Source organism: Sphaeramia orbicularis, chromosome 24 (assembly GCF_902148855.1).
Source record: "Sphaeramia orbicularis chromosome 24, fSphaOr1.1, whole genome shotgun sequence".
In the NCBI taxonomy this organism is placed as follows: Eukaryota; Metazoa; Chordata; class Actinopteri; order Kurtiformes; family Apogonidae; genus Sphaeramia; species Sphaeramia orbicularis.
This window is the reverse complement of record NC_043979.1, coordinates 24,780,525-24,797,785: the sequence shown is the minus strand read 5'-3', so window position 1 is coordinate 24,797,785 and position 17,261 is coordinate 24,780,525. Positions and strand designations below refer to the sequence as shown.

At 38.4% G+C, this 17,261-nt stretch overlaps 1 protein-coding gene across 3 annotated transcripts in view; it reads left to right on the top strand.

The window, feature by feature from the left end:
• Nucleotides 1-984: 984 nt before the first annotated feature.
• The window catches only part of LOC115414957 (low density lipoprotein receptor adapter protein 1), a 47,283-nt gene continuing 31,006 nt past the window's right edge, over nucleotides 985-17,261 (top strand). For 2 of the 3 annotated variants that reach the window (XR_003934734.1, XM_030128333.1), the window contains exon 1: nucleotides 985-1,334. Coding sequence is in view for 2 of the 3 variants with exons in the window: in XM_030128333.1 (XP_029984193.1) it covers nucleotides 1,250-1,334 (85 nt within the window). In the remaining variant the exon portion in view is untranslated. The remainder of the gene's footprint in view (nucleotides 1,335-17,261) is intronic. The other variant, XM_030128334.1, reaches the window with a different exon arrangement.

Sequence of the window (17,261 nt, the reverse complement as noted above, 5' to 3'; positions counted from 1 at the left end):
ATCAGTGCTTACTCTCAAGCTGTGATGGTAACATATATCCTCTAGGAGGCGCCAACATACAAAAATGCATCCCCTGAGCTTTCATTAAAAATGATTGTTTTTGTTGCCTGGAAATGTTGCAAAAATACACAGAATTTTCCATAAATAAACCATTATACATATCTGTAAGTATATAGCAGATTTTTTTCCCTGTACAAACTAATACAGAACAGGAAAAAAAATCTGATGTTATGGTTAAAATTCAGCCACTGATTTAATAATAAGCTCGATAATCAGCTTAATAACCATAGAAAATCCTAGTAAATTAAAACACAGTTAAGGACAGGAGTGCCAAACGCCAAAGGCTCCAATCCAGTCCTTGGGATGAATTTTAAAAACTGAAAAAATAATAGGATAATAAGATAAAAATGATGCCAACTCCAAATTCCAACCTCTAAAATTTTAACAATATTATAAATATTACTAAATGTTTGTGCTTTTGCAGAACCACTGTAGGCTGTAAAGCACACTGTTGCACATTGTTAAAGTTACATTTCAGGTTATCCATATATTTTGTGAAAAGTTAATGAAAAAGTAAACCTTGCTATAATTAAATAGGACTTTTTTGCTCTAAAACAAACAGAACATTTGGGAGCTCTACTTATTTGTAGGCTATTATGCTATTAGTTTGACACCCATGGTTATTAATCCTCCTCATGTACAGATCTGCAGCATCATTGTTGCAAAGTTGCATTCTAAATTAGTTATAGATTAATTACTTTACATATTGTCACTGTATCAACATCTGCACTGTGTGAAGTCAGCAACTGAAATCAAATGAAGAAACCTATAATTCAATGGCATTTCAATAATTTTTTTTTATGCGATGAACTAGTGCAACTGTGGACTCTGGAGGGTTAAAAGCTCATAAATCATTACATGCATTGCTGTGTTCAATGCAGACTCCAGGACCAGTCTAGTGTAGTGGGTTTTCATTGAGGCGCACTTTGGAAGACGCACCAGTTCGTCGAGGTTACAGGACACGCCCTTAACTTTGGAAACGGTGCATTGGGGGTGCGTAGTGTCTGTCCGTGGGGAAAGGGGACGCGTGGAGGAGAGTGGATCTGGGCGGGAACTTCAGTATCATACAGTGGGCTGTCTTTGCCTTTTCTCTGTGGCGCATCCGCCGTCGAGCGCAGCCTGCTGTATTTACCTCCCAGCGGTCCGGAGACTGGGGAATCCACCTGCCGGAGAGCACACACGCCTCGGGATGGATGCCCTGAAATCCGCCGGCAGAGCCATCATCAAGAGCCCTGGAGTTCCACGGCACACATGGGGAACTTCAAAACACGAAAGTGAGTCGGGGGGGTTTAAAAATGCGGATGTTCTTCTTCTTCTTTTTTTTTTTTTTTTTTTTTTTTGGTTTTCTAAGGCACAAGCAGGAGATACAAGGACGGTGCATGCCTCTGGATGTTCATATATAGTGGGCTCTAGTGGACTGCTGTGTTTAATGGCTTTTGTCATACTGCTCAATGTACCTGATCTGTATTTAACCCAATAGTTACTGTATGTAGTTTAGTCTTATTTACTACTTTATCTCAGTAAGTCCAACTGAGCCTTAACAAAACAACAGTGAAATAAATGGAACAGATTTGGGATATGATGGTGAATATGTACAATCCTTTGTCATAAACATTGATTCTTTTTTATTCAAGCCAAAATAGCCTATCATATATGATCTTATTTGCTGCTTTTATGTGGTGTACCATAACTTTTTTAGCATTTCACAAATAGATAGATAGATAGATAGATAGATAGATAGATAGATAGATAGATAGATAGATAGATAGATAGATAGATAGATAGATAGAGTCACAAAAAAAAAAGATTAGACCACCCTTGTTTTCTACAATTTCTTGTTAATTTTAATGCCTGGTACAACTAAAGGTACATTTGTTTGGACATATAATGATAATAACAAAAATAGCTCATAAGAGTTTAATTTCAGAGCTGATATTTAGCCATTTTCCATTGTTTTCTTGATAATAACCAAAATCACATAAGTTCGTACGTCAATAGCTATGGCATTGTACTGACAAAAACAGTGCTTTTAGGCATTCCATGTTTTCTTTTCTGTCTGTTTTAATCACATGATACGCACAGGAGTTAATACCTGATTACATAACCATTGTTTTTGATGACTTTTGATGGTCTAATAATTTTTTTCCCGTGACTCTAGATAGATAGAAAGACAACTTTATGTATCCCACAAAGGGTGATTCAGTTTAACAGTCTCTGGTTGCAGCTCATAAATATAATATACAATATAAACCCATCAAACCCATCATACATACATCATAAAAAAGAGGTAAGTAAGTCAACACACACATACAGGATACTCAAAAACAGACTAGTACACTGGACTCATTTAACAACCTTATGGTAGAGGGAATAAAGGCATATCTGTTTGTTCTCTGAGGCACATAATAATATACAATGTAAAGAATGGCCAGTAAAGATGTAGAAGAGTAAACTTGTCTATTTTTTGTATGCAGATGATAAGATGCGTGTGCTGTTTATGTTATTTAGGGTGCTTATAAGTCCAGCACAAGCCTGAAATAATCTTCATGCTTGCTTGAGGCTTCTCCACTGTGGGATTGATAATAGTGGTGAATGTTGAGTGAAGGGTCAGAGCTGCAGACCTTGTCACACCATCACTGAGCCTTATCGCCTGCAGCTCTGTTGCCTCATTGATGTGTGTAGTGTTGTCTTGAATACTCACTCCCTGCAGCCCCACTGCCTATTAGGGCTCTGGCTGCCATAACTGCTAACATGCTGGTTTTGCCTCAACCTGAATTTCTGCTCAGGCGCCCCACGCTAGTTTTCATTAAACTGTGATGATTAATTTCACAGCCAGGAGGATGTACTTGGTTTTTCTTCACACTCACTGGAAAATGTTCCACTTAAATAATTGAATATTGCATGTAAGCCTACGGATTGAAAAGTTTTCGATTGGATTAGAGCTTTAATGAGTTTCTCGTATGGATTTGGCTGTAATTAATTTCGACATTTGAGCCCTGGCTGTCAACGTTTAGTCAGAGATCATCTTAAATTTGGGATGTTGGATGTTTAGGTGACTAGACTGAAACTTCTGAGCTTCAGTGTGGGGCAGGCACTGATAGATATGAGAGAGCAGGTTTATTATACTTATTATTATTTTCTTTAACAGAGCAAACATCATATTCTCCATCATCATGAACCTGAAGAAGAGTTGACGATAAAAAAAATCACCATGTTATCTTGTGTGCACCACATTGTCAGCAGGAGCTCCTACACTGAGCTTTCATTCTCATATTGTTGTTGATTTCAGAGAAAGAAGGGAGAAAAGACAGAGTGATTTTGTCAGCACACAATGCAACTGGATTTCAATGTCTGATGACAGAAGCAGTTTGTGTCTGAGAGCCACCAGAGGAATCAGGCTGGAAAAATGTGAACACAGCAGTCACAAACAGTACAGACAGGCAGGGTGACTGCTGATGTCCACAAGCTATTTAGCAGGCAATTTGGATAGAGGACAGCATTTCTATGCCAGCATGAGGTGATGCATCAAAGCTGGATGTCGAAATGCAAATAAGGCAGCTGCCTTGCACATATTCACACGTAATAGGTGTGATTTAAGCAGGAATGTATTTGTATTTGATTTGTAGAAAAAAAAAAACCTACCAAACATAATTCTGAAACACTGTAATGTGCACAAAGTCTTTGTTTTAGCAAAGTTATACTGATTACACATATGCAATTCTCAGCTTCTGCATCAAGAAACACCCTAAATATACACTGAAATATGAATAACGAAAACTTTCCTTTGTACTTACAATGAATTTTACTATTTTGCTTTCATTTTGTTTCTGTTCAAAATATTTCAACAGCTTTTATTGCACTGACTACTAAACACTGACTTTAGCCTCTAGGGCCCATTTTGTACTGATTTGTTGTGTGTTTTTAATACTCTACACATATTTCTTGTACTTTCTTGTTGTATCTCAAGAAAAGAGATTGAGAAACAATATATATGCTCATTATAACTCTGAAATAAACCCCAACAAAGCTAAAAAAAAAAGTTGAATAATATAACAGTTCTTTGCTCTATAACTGAAATGTCCTATACTGAATATTCTAATGGTGTTAAAGCCTTATAATAAGCAACAGTGATCACCACAGCGGTGTTTAAATCAAGTCCTACAATACACTAAGGTAGAGAACAAGAACTTTATTGACTTCATAGTAGTGGCTGAGTTTTTATAAAACATAACAGGAACTTTATTTTTAATGAGGACTCATCAGATATGCAAACAGTGACACAACTTTGAAGTGTCCTGTTAGGGTTCTTCAAGTACACTCAACCTAATTTCTTCTCTTTTTTTCTCTACCATAGCCCAGGATGCAAAGACAGTTAATTAAATCAATAATTATCTTTAATTTCTTACATTAAAAACCTTTACTTATGGACAGTTATTAGTTCAATCTTTAGTTAATTGGCAAATAGGAAACTGACATCTACAGCAGTCCCCCCATTGCCCCTTATGGCCGCCCATCATCATCTGCTGAGGTCAAAGCCACTGGCAGGACGGAAGAGGACACAGCATGTGCCTGGAGTACAAGCCTTCCCTTCGGATCACGTCACATGGAAGTGGTTCAGACCTCTCTGGATCTCAGAAGTCACACACACACTTGCCCTTGGCACCAAGGACATCCACGCTGTACAGTCGATTCAAAATCATCCAGCTTTGGGACAGGCTGAGTAGAGGAATCCAGTGCAGCTGCTGTCTTTAGGCTGAGCTTTTCTAAACCTTTCAGTGCTTTAAATACCAGGTCTTGATTCTGTTGTGGTGTGATCAATATCAAAGCCATAGAAAAATCTGAAAATAACCACTGCACCTTTGTTCGGTTTCAGAAATCACAGCTCAAGTGTGCTTGTGCTGTTGTTCGATTTTCAAGCGCTTTGAGGAAAACGTCAGAAAATGCAGGTTTGTGTTTGAGCTTGATCTGAAATTAGTGGACTCCACAGTCATTAGATTTGACTTGTTGGAGGCTCTGGCACTGGATACAGCCTGAAGTTCTATTAAAGCTGACATGGGCTTGACTGAATGACATGCAATAGGCAGGGGTGTCAGTTAACGCTGGCCCTCAAGGAGCAATTATCTCTCGATGGCTCGTTAAGACTCAGCAACCTGTGAGGCAGAGAGACGCCAGAGAGGAAGAGGAGGAGGAATGGTGGGAATATACCAGATAATGAAGGAGGGGATGTCAGTGAGAGAGATGAAGGGTAGGATTAGTGTGAAGCAAACAGGGGATTCCAGTGCTGTGAATGTGATACATAATATGTGGAGATGATAATTGGGGCTGATGAGGCATTTGGATTTGTGTTATGATGCAGAATTAAAGTGTCATCAAAGCATCTCTGACTTACCCAGATGTGTAGCCTATAAACCCATTTAAATAGATCATTTGGGCATATTACAGAGCATATTTTCCTGGTACACCTTGAGGTATGTAGTCATGCAAATAGCTTCAAGTGATCTGCCTCCACTTAGAAAAATATCAGCAACACACCTTCCAGTGTGTAGCTTTATGATCCACAGACCTCACTGTGTAAAGGTTTCTCTTCAGCTGCTTTGTATTGCATGAGAGCGGAGCATTCAGTGTTTTATTTAAAATGCAGGAAAGGTAGGATTAGCATGCGGTGTGTGACCTTTTATAGCAGTGCCCTGTTTACAGCAAAGCACAAAGAACATGCCCCAAAAACAGTATGAAACAAAATACAGTTAGAAGCAGGTACAGGGTGAGGAACAGTGGCACTGTGGTCCCTTTGCAAAGAATTCAAGAAGGCTGATGCAGTAAAAAGCAAAAACAATGTTAAAAAACAAAAGAAAATCTATAGAAGCTACTCTAAAAAATCTGTGTTGAATCTTGTCTTCATAAGCTGGTTGTTGAGTATCTGCAGTTAGAACAGTTAAACCTATATGTGCATTTAGCTCAGTTTTAGTATATTATTTCACGATTTAACAGAGCAGATTTCCCACCTATTCTCTGCATAATTCATGTGCACATCCTCATCAGTTTCACCAGTCTCACACTAAGGATAGATTAGATGATAGTGCTGCTAATGGGTTTTTGGAGCTTTGAGCAAAATAACCTATCTAATGGATTCCTTATTTCAAAGATCAGCAGTTGCCCAACTTAATAGATAGATAATCACTTGCATCAAATTGATGAATTAAACTTCTAGAAAACCATCATTTATCCTTCAGGGTTCTTAGAATTTTTGAACACCCATAATAATGCTCAGATAAGAGCGTGCTGTGGGTTGTTTTTGTCTCAGTCATTTATGATAATTCATGATATCGCTGCACAAAATATTTGGAAGAATTAATTGAATCTCTGGAGTATTTGTGAAGATGAGAACAGCAGCATTTGAGTTCACACTGGTCTGACAAGTGCTTATATGCTCCTCCTGTCACACTTTCTTGTGTTCTTATCCAGCATTTGCATGTGTTTTTTTTTTTTTTGTTTTTTTATACAACTAGTGCGTTGACCCATGGGGAAGGGGGGTGTTTTTAAAATCCACATCCCAACCCTGAGGGGCAACATCCTGGTCCCCCAGCACGGATATTTGTTGTGTATTTACACATGCTGTCCCACATTTGTCCAGCATTTGCCACCAAAGCGTTCACGTGATTCTGGGCATTGCAACGTCATTGTAAGGCTGTTGTCCTCCAAAATTACTAATATCTCTCAAAATATTCATCCTATCAACTTGCTGTTTTTGCTAGTCTCTTCCTTGACCAAAAATACATGGTGAGGCAAACATCAAAGATCCTTTGCTACAAGCAGCAATTGCAGGACCTATGTTAACTTTGCAGAGAGAGAAAGAAAAGGGATGGAGCTCTTTAGAGCAACTGCATTGTTGGAAACCCATCTGCATCGTCAGCAGGGATCTCAGGGTCACAGGTCTTTCGCCCCTCGACCTGTACACCTCACCTGAGTCAGGCAGCAAAGACTAGTTAGGCTTCACCTGCAGAAGGGTTCCAACTGTCGGCTCTCCTCAGCCACAGCCATTTTGAGCTGGTCTCAGCTGCTGCAGTTTTGTCCCTGGTGGCTTTCTTCAACTCTCTAGGCTCTAGCCCAACCTTCTGGAGGAAGGAGCGCACCGATTTTGCTGGGAAACTGCGGCAGCCGATCTCGATGGGGAAGATAGTTGCGTGCCACCCTTTCAAGACTGCCTCACCAATTAAGTCTTGGTACTTGGCTTTTTTCAGTTGGTGGGACATGGGTAGCCTCTCTTCCCATGGCACTGTGAGTTCAGTGACTATGATGGTCTTCATGCTCCTGGATAAAACAACAATGTCTGCCTGAAGGGAGGTCACTGCCTTGTCCTGTGGGAAAACAAGCCTCCTCTTCAGGTCCACACTCAGCTCCCTGTCAGAGGCACGTGGCAAGATGGACGGTGGCTTCTTCATAAGTATGCCAAACTGCAGCAGTCAGCTCTTTCCGGATTTTGTGTGACACACACATACACACAAACACTCACACTAACAGAGTCCCCTTCCCTTTTAAAATATATAAGATGAAAAACTTATTCTTTTTTTGTCGTAGGTTAATCAAAGCTTAGCTGGCGCCCATCTGTGCTTTCTTCCACCACTATATTTTTTCTGCGTTACTACCTTTAAATCCCAAGTGAGCCAAGGAAATTCATCTTAATTCTCTCTAGGTGGTGGTGGTGGTGGGGAAGGGGGGGTTTCAGATAAAAAAAAAAAAACACAGCTAGTGGCCTAAGCTGGTATGTATCCAAAATGTTGTCAAGGTATTTTGTGGAAAGGGTTACTGCAACTCTTGCATGAATAAAAAATCATCTGAACAGCCTTTTCTTCACATGTTCTTCTATATCCATAGTTGTATCGCTACAAGATTATGTATTTGACCTTTCGCCTTCTGTTCTTCTATACGTTACATGTGAAGGAACAAACATATTGTCCTCACTCTTGTATCACACAAGCATCGATTTTAAAGCCTCTGTATCATGTTATGAAAACTGCTTCACATCATATTCTATATTGATTTTCTCTCTGAAGTCCCTGAGAGTTAAATTTTTTCATGGCTTATATTATTTCAAGTATCTCATATGTTTTTTTTTGGGTTTTTTTTAAAGCCGTTCATGTTATCTAAGCCTGAATGTTTATCCCTCTCTGCCAGTTTAACAGCACATGTTCAGTACACGGCTTCATAAAATCTAACATGTGCAATATATCCTCAGTTTATTGGTTTTTTTTACATGCATTATTATAGCTCTGCTGCAGTCTCTCTGGAGTGTTTTTAACACCAGCAAGGTCCTCTGGCCTAAAGTGAAGTGAATTATGCAACACCAGGAAACTGAGAGACCCTATCTTGGGAGAGATGCTTGTACACACTTCTGCAGCATCACATAGACACACACAATTCAGCATCCTTTTTATTGTGTACAGCGATGTCCGAACATTTCATCCTCTTCCTGTTTGATGCCCGTGGCAGCTGTCTGTCTTAGGATGTTTTTAGTTGTTATTCTTTTGTGAGTGGAAGAGATTAAGTACTGCAGATGCCATGCTGGTGAGGGCTTATGTGTGTGTGTGTTGTGTGTGTGTGTGTGTGTGTGTGTGCGTGCATGCATGCGTGTGTCTGTGTGTGTGTGTGCACGTGTGTGTGTGTATTAGCTGAACCTGCTTCTCCAAAATCCCATCTCTGTTCTGTTCAGCTGAAAAATTTAGACTCCCCTCTCCATTTCTGACACATCATGCCCTAATCTGAGCTCTGCACCAAGAGCCAAGGAACCCACGCCTAAAAATAACTGACTTCCATTTGATTCCATCAGAATCAAATTGAAATCCTCTGCAGTGTTGTATTTTCTCAAGAGACAAATTATGTCCTTGCCTTGGTCTTCAGATCAATTAAGATGAGCTGTTGAGAACACTGCGAACACATCTTAGATAAGTAAGTTAGCTCTTAACTGATTTGTTTTTATCTCATATTGAATCATGAGGGCATATGATCTATTTTATGATACTTCAATGGCTTCAAGGTTCAGTGTATAATATTTAGTGACATTTAGCAGTAAAGTTGCAGATTGCCTCCTTCCCCTAAGGCTGTCATTTGTTGTGGGTTTGTTTTGTCTGTTCTCTGCTTCTTAGTTGAAGGGAATATTAAGTTTAGTTCAAACAGTCGGTGTTGATAATGCGTTACTTCAAAGGGGTCATATTTTGCTTAACCTACTTTTATTAGTCTTTGGTACATATATTTGTGTATTTGGACCCGAATAGTGCTAAAAGTTTGAATTTGAACACTCCAGGTGCTGCGAAACTGTCTTTATATTCTTTTTTTTTGTGGCAAAAATCAAGTGGATTTCTACAACCCGTTTTAATTCCTTCTTAATTTGTTACGTCTATAACTAGTTACATCACAATATTTGCACATATAAGGTTAAGACTTCTGACACACATTTCTCAGAATACGGAGAAATGGGACAGAGCAGCATGGTCAACAACCTGGAGGGGGTGGGGTGTGAAGTGGCTCATTTGCATTTAAAGGGCCAGTGCTCAAAATAACCTTTCTGGAAATATGTGTGTACATATTTACTCGGAAATAGGGTTGAAGATGGACCTGTTAAGTTTTATTAATGACGAATTCAGACCCAAGCATAGCATTTACAGTTTATGTAGACCCCAGGGAAATGTTTTAAAATGCACAATTCCGTTTAAAAAAGCAAAATATGACCCCTTTAAAGCTGAAAAAGTACATTCTAACTATTATAGAAACAGTGTGGCGCAACAATGGCTCTGTGAAAGCCAACCTGCACCCCTGTAGATGTAACCGCTCATTCTTAGGTAAAGTCAAATAACTCACTCACTTCTTTGTTGTATGTATAAGGCCTTGACACTCTTTCAGTTCAATTCAGTATTACTTATATAGTGCCGCTCATAATACATGATTATCTAAAGGCACTTCACAAATTCAGATCAAGGCCTTCAAAAGCACATAGAGAGAGGAAACCACACAAATCCTCCAGTAGCTGTTAGTATGGAGGGAAAACCTGTTTTATAGAAGGGAAAACCTCAAACAAGACTGGGCTCCAGGTAAGCAGCCATCTGCCTCACCTGGCTTAGGTCAGTGGACGGAGGAGAGAGAAAAGAATGCCATAATGAAAGAACAAGAAATAATGCAGACTCTGGACAGAACAGACTAGGTTGGAGACCAGAACCATGAGTCAGGAACAAACAGCGACAGAACCTATGGATAACTGCAGGAAGGAACAGGAAGAGGACAGAGAGGGAAAAGTATAAACTATGAGAAAGGGAAGACACAAAGTTAGTGACAAATAATGATGCCTTGATATGATGTGTCATATATAGAGAGAAACAGAGGTGTAGAGGTGCTTGGTGTATCACTGTCCCCCACCTGCCTATGCAGCTGCAACTAAAGATTAACCATGTGTAAAGCCTAAACGATTAAGTCATTGACAGAAAATTCCAGTTCTTTGAACCTGGAGCCTTTATTGGTCCTTCTGAACAGCCCAAAATTATTATTTATTTTTTTTATTTTTTTTTTTTCAAATATTAATTTCCATGGATGAGTTTCAATTTCATATCATATTTGATACACAGGGTCTCAATGCTCAAAAAGTAATATTTTTGAACAAAGAAAAACATAATATAATTCAAACATGTCTAACAAATTGGTAATTCCTTTTCCAAATTAGCAAAGTTCTGCCTCCTTCCTCATTAATGACAATATTGTAATGTCACTGCAAAGGCCTCTGGTGAATGAATTCCTCCCCCCTGGTGGATTATCTATGTATTGCATGTATATAATTGTATACATCAGGTTTTTCAAGAAAGAAAATATCACACTGATCATGTAGAGGGCTTCAAAACTCATGTATCAAATATGATACATTTGGCATTATAGGGTTAACAGAGCCAGTCTTAACTATACGCTTTGTCAAAAAGGATAGTTTAAGTCTAGTCTTAAAGGTAGGGAGGGTGTCTACCTCCCAGATCTATGCAGGGAGCTGGTTCCACATGACAGGCTTATTTTACTCAAGCTACCATCTCTTTAAAGTGCATCAGAATTTCGTTGTATATGGTCTGTGTATACAATGACAAGACAAGGGAATCTTGAATCTTGAATAGGAGTTTGGTAAGTGAATATTTGGTCTTTGAAATTGGTCTTTGAAACTCTTAGAACCATAAATAAAACTGGACTTTGACAGCAAAGTGTTGTGATTGGATTCTAAGGTAAAAGGAGATCTCTAATGTATGAAGGAGATTTCTTGTTTATGGCGCTAGAAATTAATAGAATGTCTTTAAGTCTATTCTAGATTTTTTACCAGAAGCCAGTGAAGAGAGGCTACTATTGAGGAGATGTGCTGCAGCACTTTAAAATTAACTGGAGTTTTTTTAGGGAATTATTTGGACATCTTACTTGCAGGGAGTTACTGTAGTCCAGGAATCACCAACCCTGGTCCTCAAGATCTACTATCCTGCATGTTTTAGATGTTTCCCTCTTCCAACACACCTGATTCAAATGATAAGCTTATCATCAAGCTCTGCAGAAGCCTGATAATGACCGTCAGGTGTGCTGGAAGAGGGAAACATCTAAAACATGAAGGATAGTAGCTCTCAAGGACCAGGGTTAGTGACCACTGCCGTAGTCTAACGTAAGAGTAGGCTAATTTTACTACATCACTTTGGGACAGGGTGGTCCTAATTTTAGCAATGCTATTTAGATGAAAGAAGGCTGTATGTTTCTACCAGCTGTCTTTAGCACAAACTCCAGCCTAATCAAACAACTTCCAGCCTGTCTCATCTCCCTTTTCTTCTGTTCTGTGCCAAGTCCTTTTAGGCTTACCATGTTTTTATCTTCTGGTCTGCCTTATCCATCTCATTGTTTCTTCTTAACCACAGCGCTAACTAATCATTTGACGCCTACATAACTTGTTCAACTTCAGATAATCTATGACTAAAAATTCCCATTTTCTTTTGGCACCTGAAATGACTCCCATTTTGTAGGCTATAAGTGTTAAGTCTTATGGTGGTGGGGAGGTTTGTGTGCCTTGGTGACCCTAGATCACAGGTGTCAAACATGCGGCCCGGGGGTCAAATCCGGCCCGCCAAAGGGTCCAGTCCGGCCCCTGTGAGGAATTTGTGAAATGCAAAAATTACACAAAGGTATTAACAATTATTTTAGTTCAGGTTCCACATTCAGACCAATTCAATCTCATAATAACCTATAAATACTCACAACTCCAAATTTTTCTGTTTGTAAATGTAAATGTTTTCATGTGTTTAGACTAAAACAAAGTATAATTTCACAAAAGCTCTGAATAACCTGAACAAATATGGACAACCTGAAATGTCTTAAGAGAAGTGCAATTTTAATAATATTCTACCCCTTACTAAATATTTTGTGTATCTGTAGATCCACTGTCATCTGTAAGTTATAATGTACATGTGGAAATGATAAACCAAAGCATAATAGTGTTAATTTTTTTTTTTTTTTTAGTTTGTTCATGTTATTCACATTGTTTGAAAGGATAGTTTGTAGATGTAAACATTTTCATAATGTAATTTTACTTTTTTCAGTGTAAAACATAGAGAAAAGTTTGGAGTTGACATTATTTATATATTATTATGTTATAATTTTACTGGTTCGGCCCACTTCAGATCAAATTTAGATGAATGTGGCCCCTGAACTAAAATGAGTTTGACACCCATGCCCTAGATGCTATACCAGCTGGGGCTTCATTCCCTGGTAGGTTGAAGCTTCCTGGGCAGGTGAAGGACCAGATGAAATGTTGCACCTGGTCCTCCATGTTGGGGGTTTGGCGATGGTCTACTGACCCATCCCCATAAAATGTACTGAAAGATATGTATGAGCAGGACTGAGGTCATTTTTATGTGATTATATGTTAATGAAAATGTGTGGATGAACATTATATATCCTTTCTGCAGTTAGTTACTAATGAATCCAACAAAATCTTTAACACTGGACCTTATTATCGAAACAAATTGCAGTCTCAGAGAACAAAATGTTTATTTCACCTCAGCTTGAATAATACCCCCATGTAATTTATTTTGAATGAAACTGTAGCACTCACACTGATTGCACCTGATCCTTTAGAGACAGGAGAGGCCGTGATATCCACCGATCAGACCAACATCCATCACTCAGCGGGAAGACTTTAAAGTGCTCTAACACATTAAAGGTGATTCCTGTGGGAAGCCCTCATCTATTAAAGGGGCACCGAGAAACACTGTCTCAAATGAGATCAGTGGCTCTCGAAGGTGACTTGAATGCTTCGGTGTGATAATGGATGGGGATGCTAATGATTGTTAAAGGAAAGTGTTGTTTCTCCAGCGCCTGGTGTGAGCTGGAGATTAGAATGGTTGCGATTTTGGTGTTTTTCTCTTTCTACTTTACCCTTGAAAACAAAATATGACTGTAACTTATTATTTCATGAATGGAATTCTTTTGGGGGGGCTTTTTTATAGTTGATGAAGATGTTGAAATGGGAGCCAGCAGAATCCAGGGGGAAAAGATTTGTATCAGCAAAGAGAAAATCATGCCCTCTTTGAATTGCTAATGAAAACAATCCTTTCACGGTGCTGAGTGATTATGGTCTATGAATAAATAGCTGCGAGGAACGATTTCCTTCAATATGGAGGTGTGTGCATTGCTAATGCAGTCAAATCACACTTTTTGTACTTTTCCTCTTGTTAACTTTACTTTTATAATATGATTTTTTTTTCACTCTGCAGTAAATAAAAAAGGAGATCTCTGTGCTTTAAATCCACATGGAAATCTCACCAGTATTATTGCTTATTTAACAGGCAGCAGTAGCCTGTAATACATGCCAGGCTTAGACAAACAGCACTGAGTCGCTCAATAAAAAGGATCTAGGGCACTTACATTGGACATTTACCGAGCAAGTCACCTCTACTTTAATGCCCCGTAGTCAATGATAAACTATAACTGTCAGAAGATTGTCCACAGTGTAGATAATGAACAATCTCTCCTCTAGTTCGTGTTTTGTATGATTAATTACTTCATAATGGAACAGATAAATGAGCTATAAAAGGACTTTATACATGCCTTTCTGACACAGCTGAAGATAGTCTGAATAGTGCCTACACCTGCAGAGAAAGTGGCCAGTTTTTTTTTGACAGCTATAATTAATATGAGCTTGTTTTGTTCTGCCAAACAAAGATGACAATATATTTTTCAAACCTTCCTTTTTCCTTGAAAAATAATCGTATTTGGGTGCTTCTATGAAACTGGGTACATATTGGTACCTGGCACTTTGCCATCTATTTAGACCCACTAATAAAAGGTAAATTTAGACATGTTTCCCTCCAGGATGTACCTAATGATGACCTCAGATAAATGCAAAAAAAATATATACTCTTGCTTTGAGCCATCCCAAATTTAATGAATTTTTAATAAAATATTGGGGCCAAAATAGGAACAAAATTGGGACATGAAAAACTACCTAGGTGTCAGTGCATTTTATCTTGAAAACATGGCTTGAAATGGTCTTATATACCACTATAAATGAAGACACTGTGTTAAATTTGATGATCCTAGTGGATTTTCTAATTCAGACATGCAGGTTTTTCATGAATTGGCAGTCTCATTCCAGATTTTGTATGTAACCCATCGTGTCCACTTGCGTTACATGCACAACCTGCCCAGTTAAACGCAAATAAATCGTGACTGATTTTGCAACAGTGGTCATTTTTGTGAAACACTCTGCCTTGCATAATTAGTTCAATTCCCAAAATGTACCTGTGAGAGAATAAAAAGATGTTCACAAAAATAGTAGCGTATCATTTTCGTGTCCTTTTGACCATGTTACATGCAGATTTTTGTATTAAATACAATGTAAAACTAGAAGCACTCGGAGAGCACAGACCTCCGCCAAAGCTGATCAGTGGCCCCCCTTCCCGTGGGCCCCCCCACCCCCGATCACCACCAAAATTTAATCATTTCTTCCTTATCCCATTTCCAACAAACCCTGAAAATTTCATCCAAATCTGTCCATAACTTTTTGAGTTATGTTGCACACTAACGGACAGACAAACAAACAAACAAACAAACAAACTGACAAACAAACCCTGGCAAAAACATAACCTCCTTGGCGGAGGTAATTATATAAAAATGTGTTTTATCTAAAAAATAGTCTCTTTTATCTCAGTTAGTATTTATTTTTTAAATTAGATCCAAAGTGCTTCCAAACTTGCTTCGTAACATTAGTCTACATCTGGTTGAAATTTTTAGCCCCTCTGTCACGTTTTTACAGACCAGTTTCAAAGAAGCACTCAATTCTTCTTCAGCTTCAGTTGTTCAGTGTCACCCTCTTCACCTGCTCAACAAAAGCATCCAATCTCCATTACATATATCATCTAAAAACACACAAATGTGAAGAAACACAGTACTAGAATGCATAAGTGGTGGTTTAATTTTTTGTGGTGCCTCTGAGATAAGGCTCTAAAGTCTCATTATTTATTCCACACACTATGCATTCTGCATCCTGGAACTACTCCATGATGGCTTGTAAAAAAATAAAAAAAACTATTTTCACTGTGTGCTTATCTAGCTCTGTCCCCCTGCACAGCATCATACCAACCGCACACCAACTGGCACTGTCTACAGAGCAAATATTAGCACAATTTTCACAGCGGTATGCAAGCTATAAATAGGGAGTAAGTGAGGAACAAAAGTCGAACGTCTGTGTTGACTTTTAATTTAATGCATGTAATAATGGCTGCCCGCAAAATAACCCCAATGCTAATCCCATTTCATTCTCTGGACACTTCTGAGGACAAAACAAGCTACTTAGAGAGGAGATGATAAGACTGTTTTACTGCTGTATGGGAGAACACTGGTTTGATCCTCACTAATTAACAATTCACAAGGCCTTTGGAGAACAGTTCCTGATGGGAGGGTTAAGGCCTGTGTTTTGCATAATAACTGCAGTCAAAGACAATTAGCATGCAGGGTGTTCTGTCGTGAGGTTGCAGTTATATTTTCTGTTATCACTTTTAAGGCTTAATAATCACATATACTTTATCTTTTATGCTTTCAGACATTCATATCAGTTCAATGCAGAATTTTCAGGCAAAAACACAGGATATTAGTAATATATTTATAATATCCCAATGAACTGTCCACATGTCTTCTTCTATATTCTCAGCCTGACTTAAACAGCCTCTACATAGCATGTAGCCTGAGCATTTTCCCAGCCATGCATGGACAAGATAACTTACATCACCATTATGATTAACAGTAGATAGACTGTTTGAAGTGAAAGCAATTAATGAAGGGGTTTTGGAGAAAAGGGATTACTAGAGCACATGGATTCATTCACAGACCTCTGGGGCAAATAGCTGTATTATGAACCTGACTTATTTAAATCCACACATATTTCACAGAGAAAATGACTTTTTTTTATCAGAAGTCAACACTTTATATGCTAAAATATATGTTCTTATACAAGTAGACAGTGACTCCATTAAATGTTTGAGAATTCAGCACCTCTATTTTATTACTTTTGCTGTATTTTGTTGTAACTCCTGTCTTTTTTGACAGGTTTTGTCAACAGAAAATGAAAAGTGTTGGTTAACAAGTAAACATTTCTTCTTTAAAACTTAGGTGTAAAGGTAGCTTAAAGCTGTCTACAACTGGGCAGTTATTATAAATTAACAAAACAAAGTTATAGCTATTATAAGCAAAGTTTCATTTGTTTGTTTTTTCCTCGAATCTAATCATTTTGTAACACTGATGTAGAGGAATACACTAGAACTGTGAAGTGAGAGTCTCAGTAACAGCAGGGGTTGTTTATTTATTACTAGTTGCCGGCTGAAAACTCCCCCAAAGCTTCCTTTATCTTTTTTGCATGACAGTCATACTTTGAAATGCTATGGAAATATACTTCCTCATCATGTATTATTTATTTAGCAGATTGTGTTTTTCACATAATTTGCATAATGTAACGGCATTCTGGGTTTTTTGGCATTATCATTGTTCTATTTTTTTGTGTTTCACTCCTTTGTTTCAGTGTGATTACATTCTCAGGAGGGAACTCGCAGTAGGTGGTCGCACCATTTAAAAAAGAATCATTTCAGAGTTTGTTGTCAGGTATGTTACATCTAAATGATGAGGTGGAAGTCTGATGTACTGCTCCATTTCAGAGA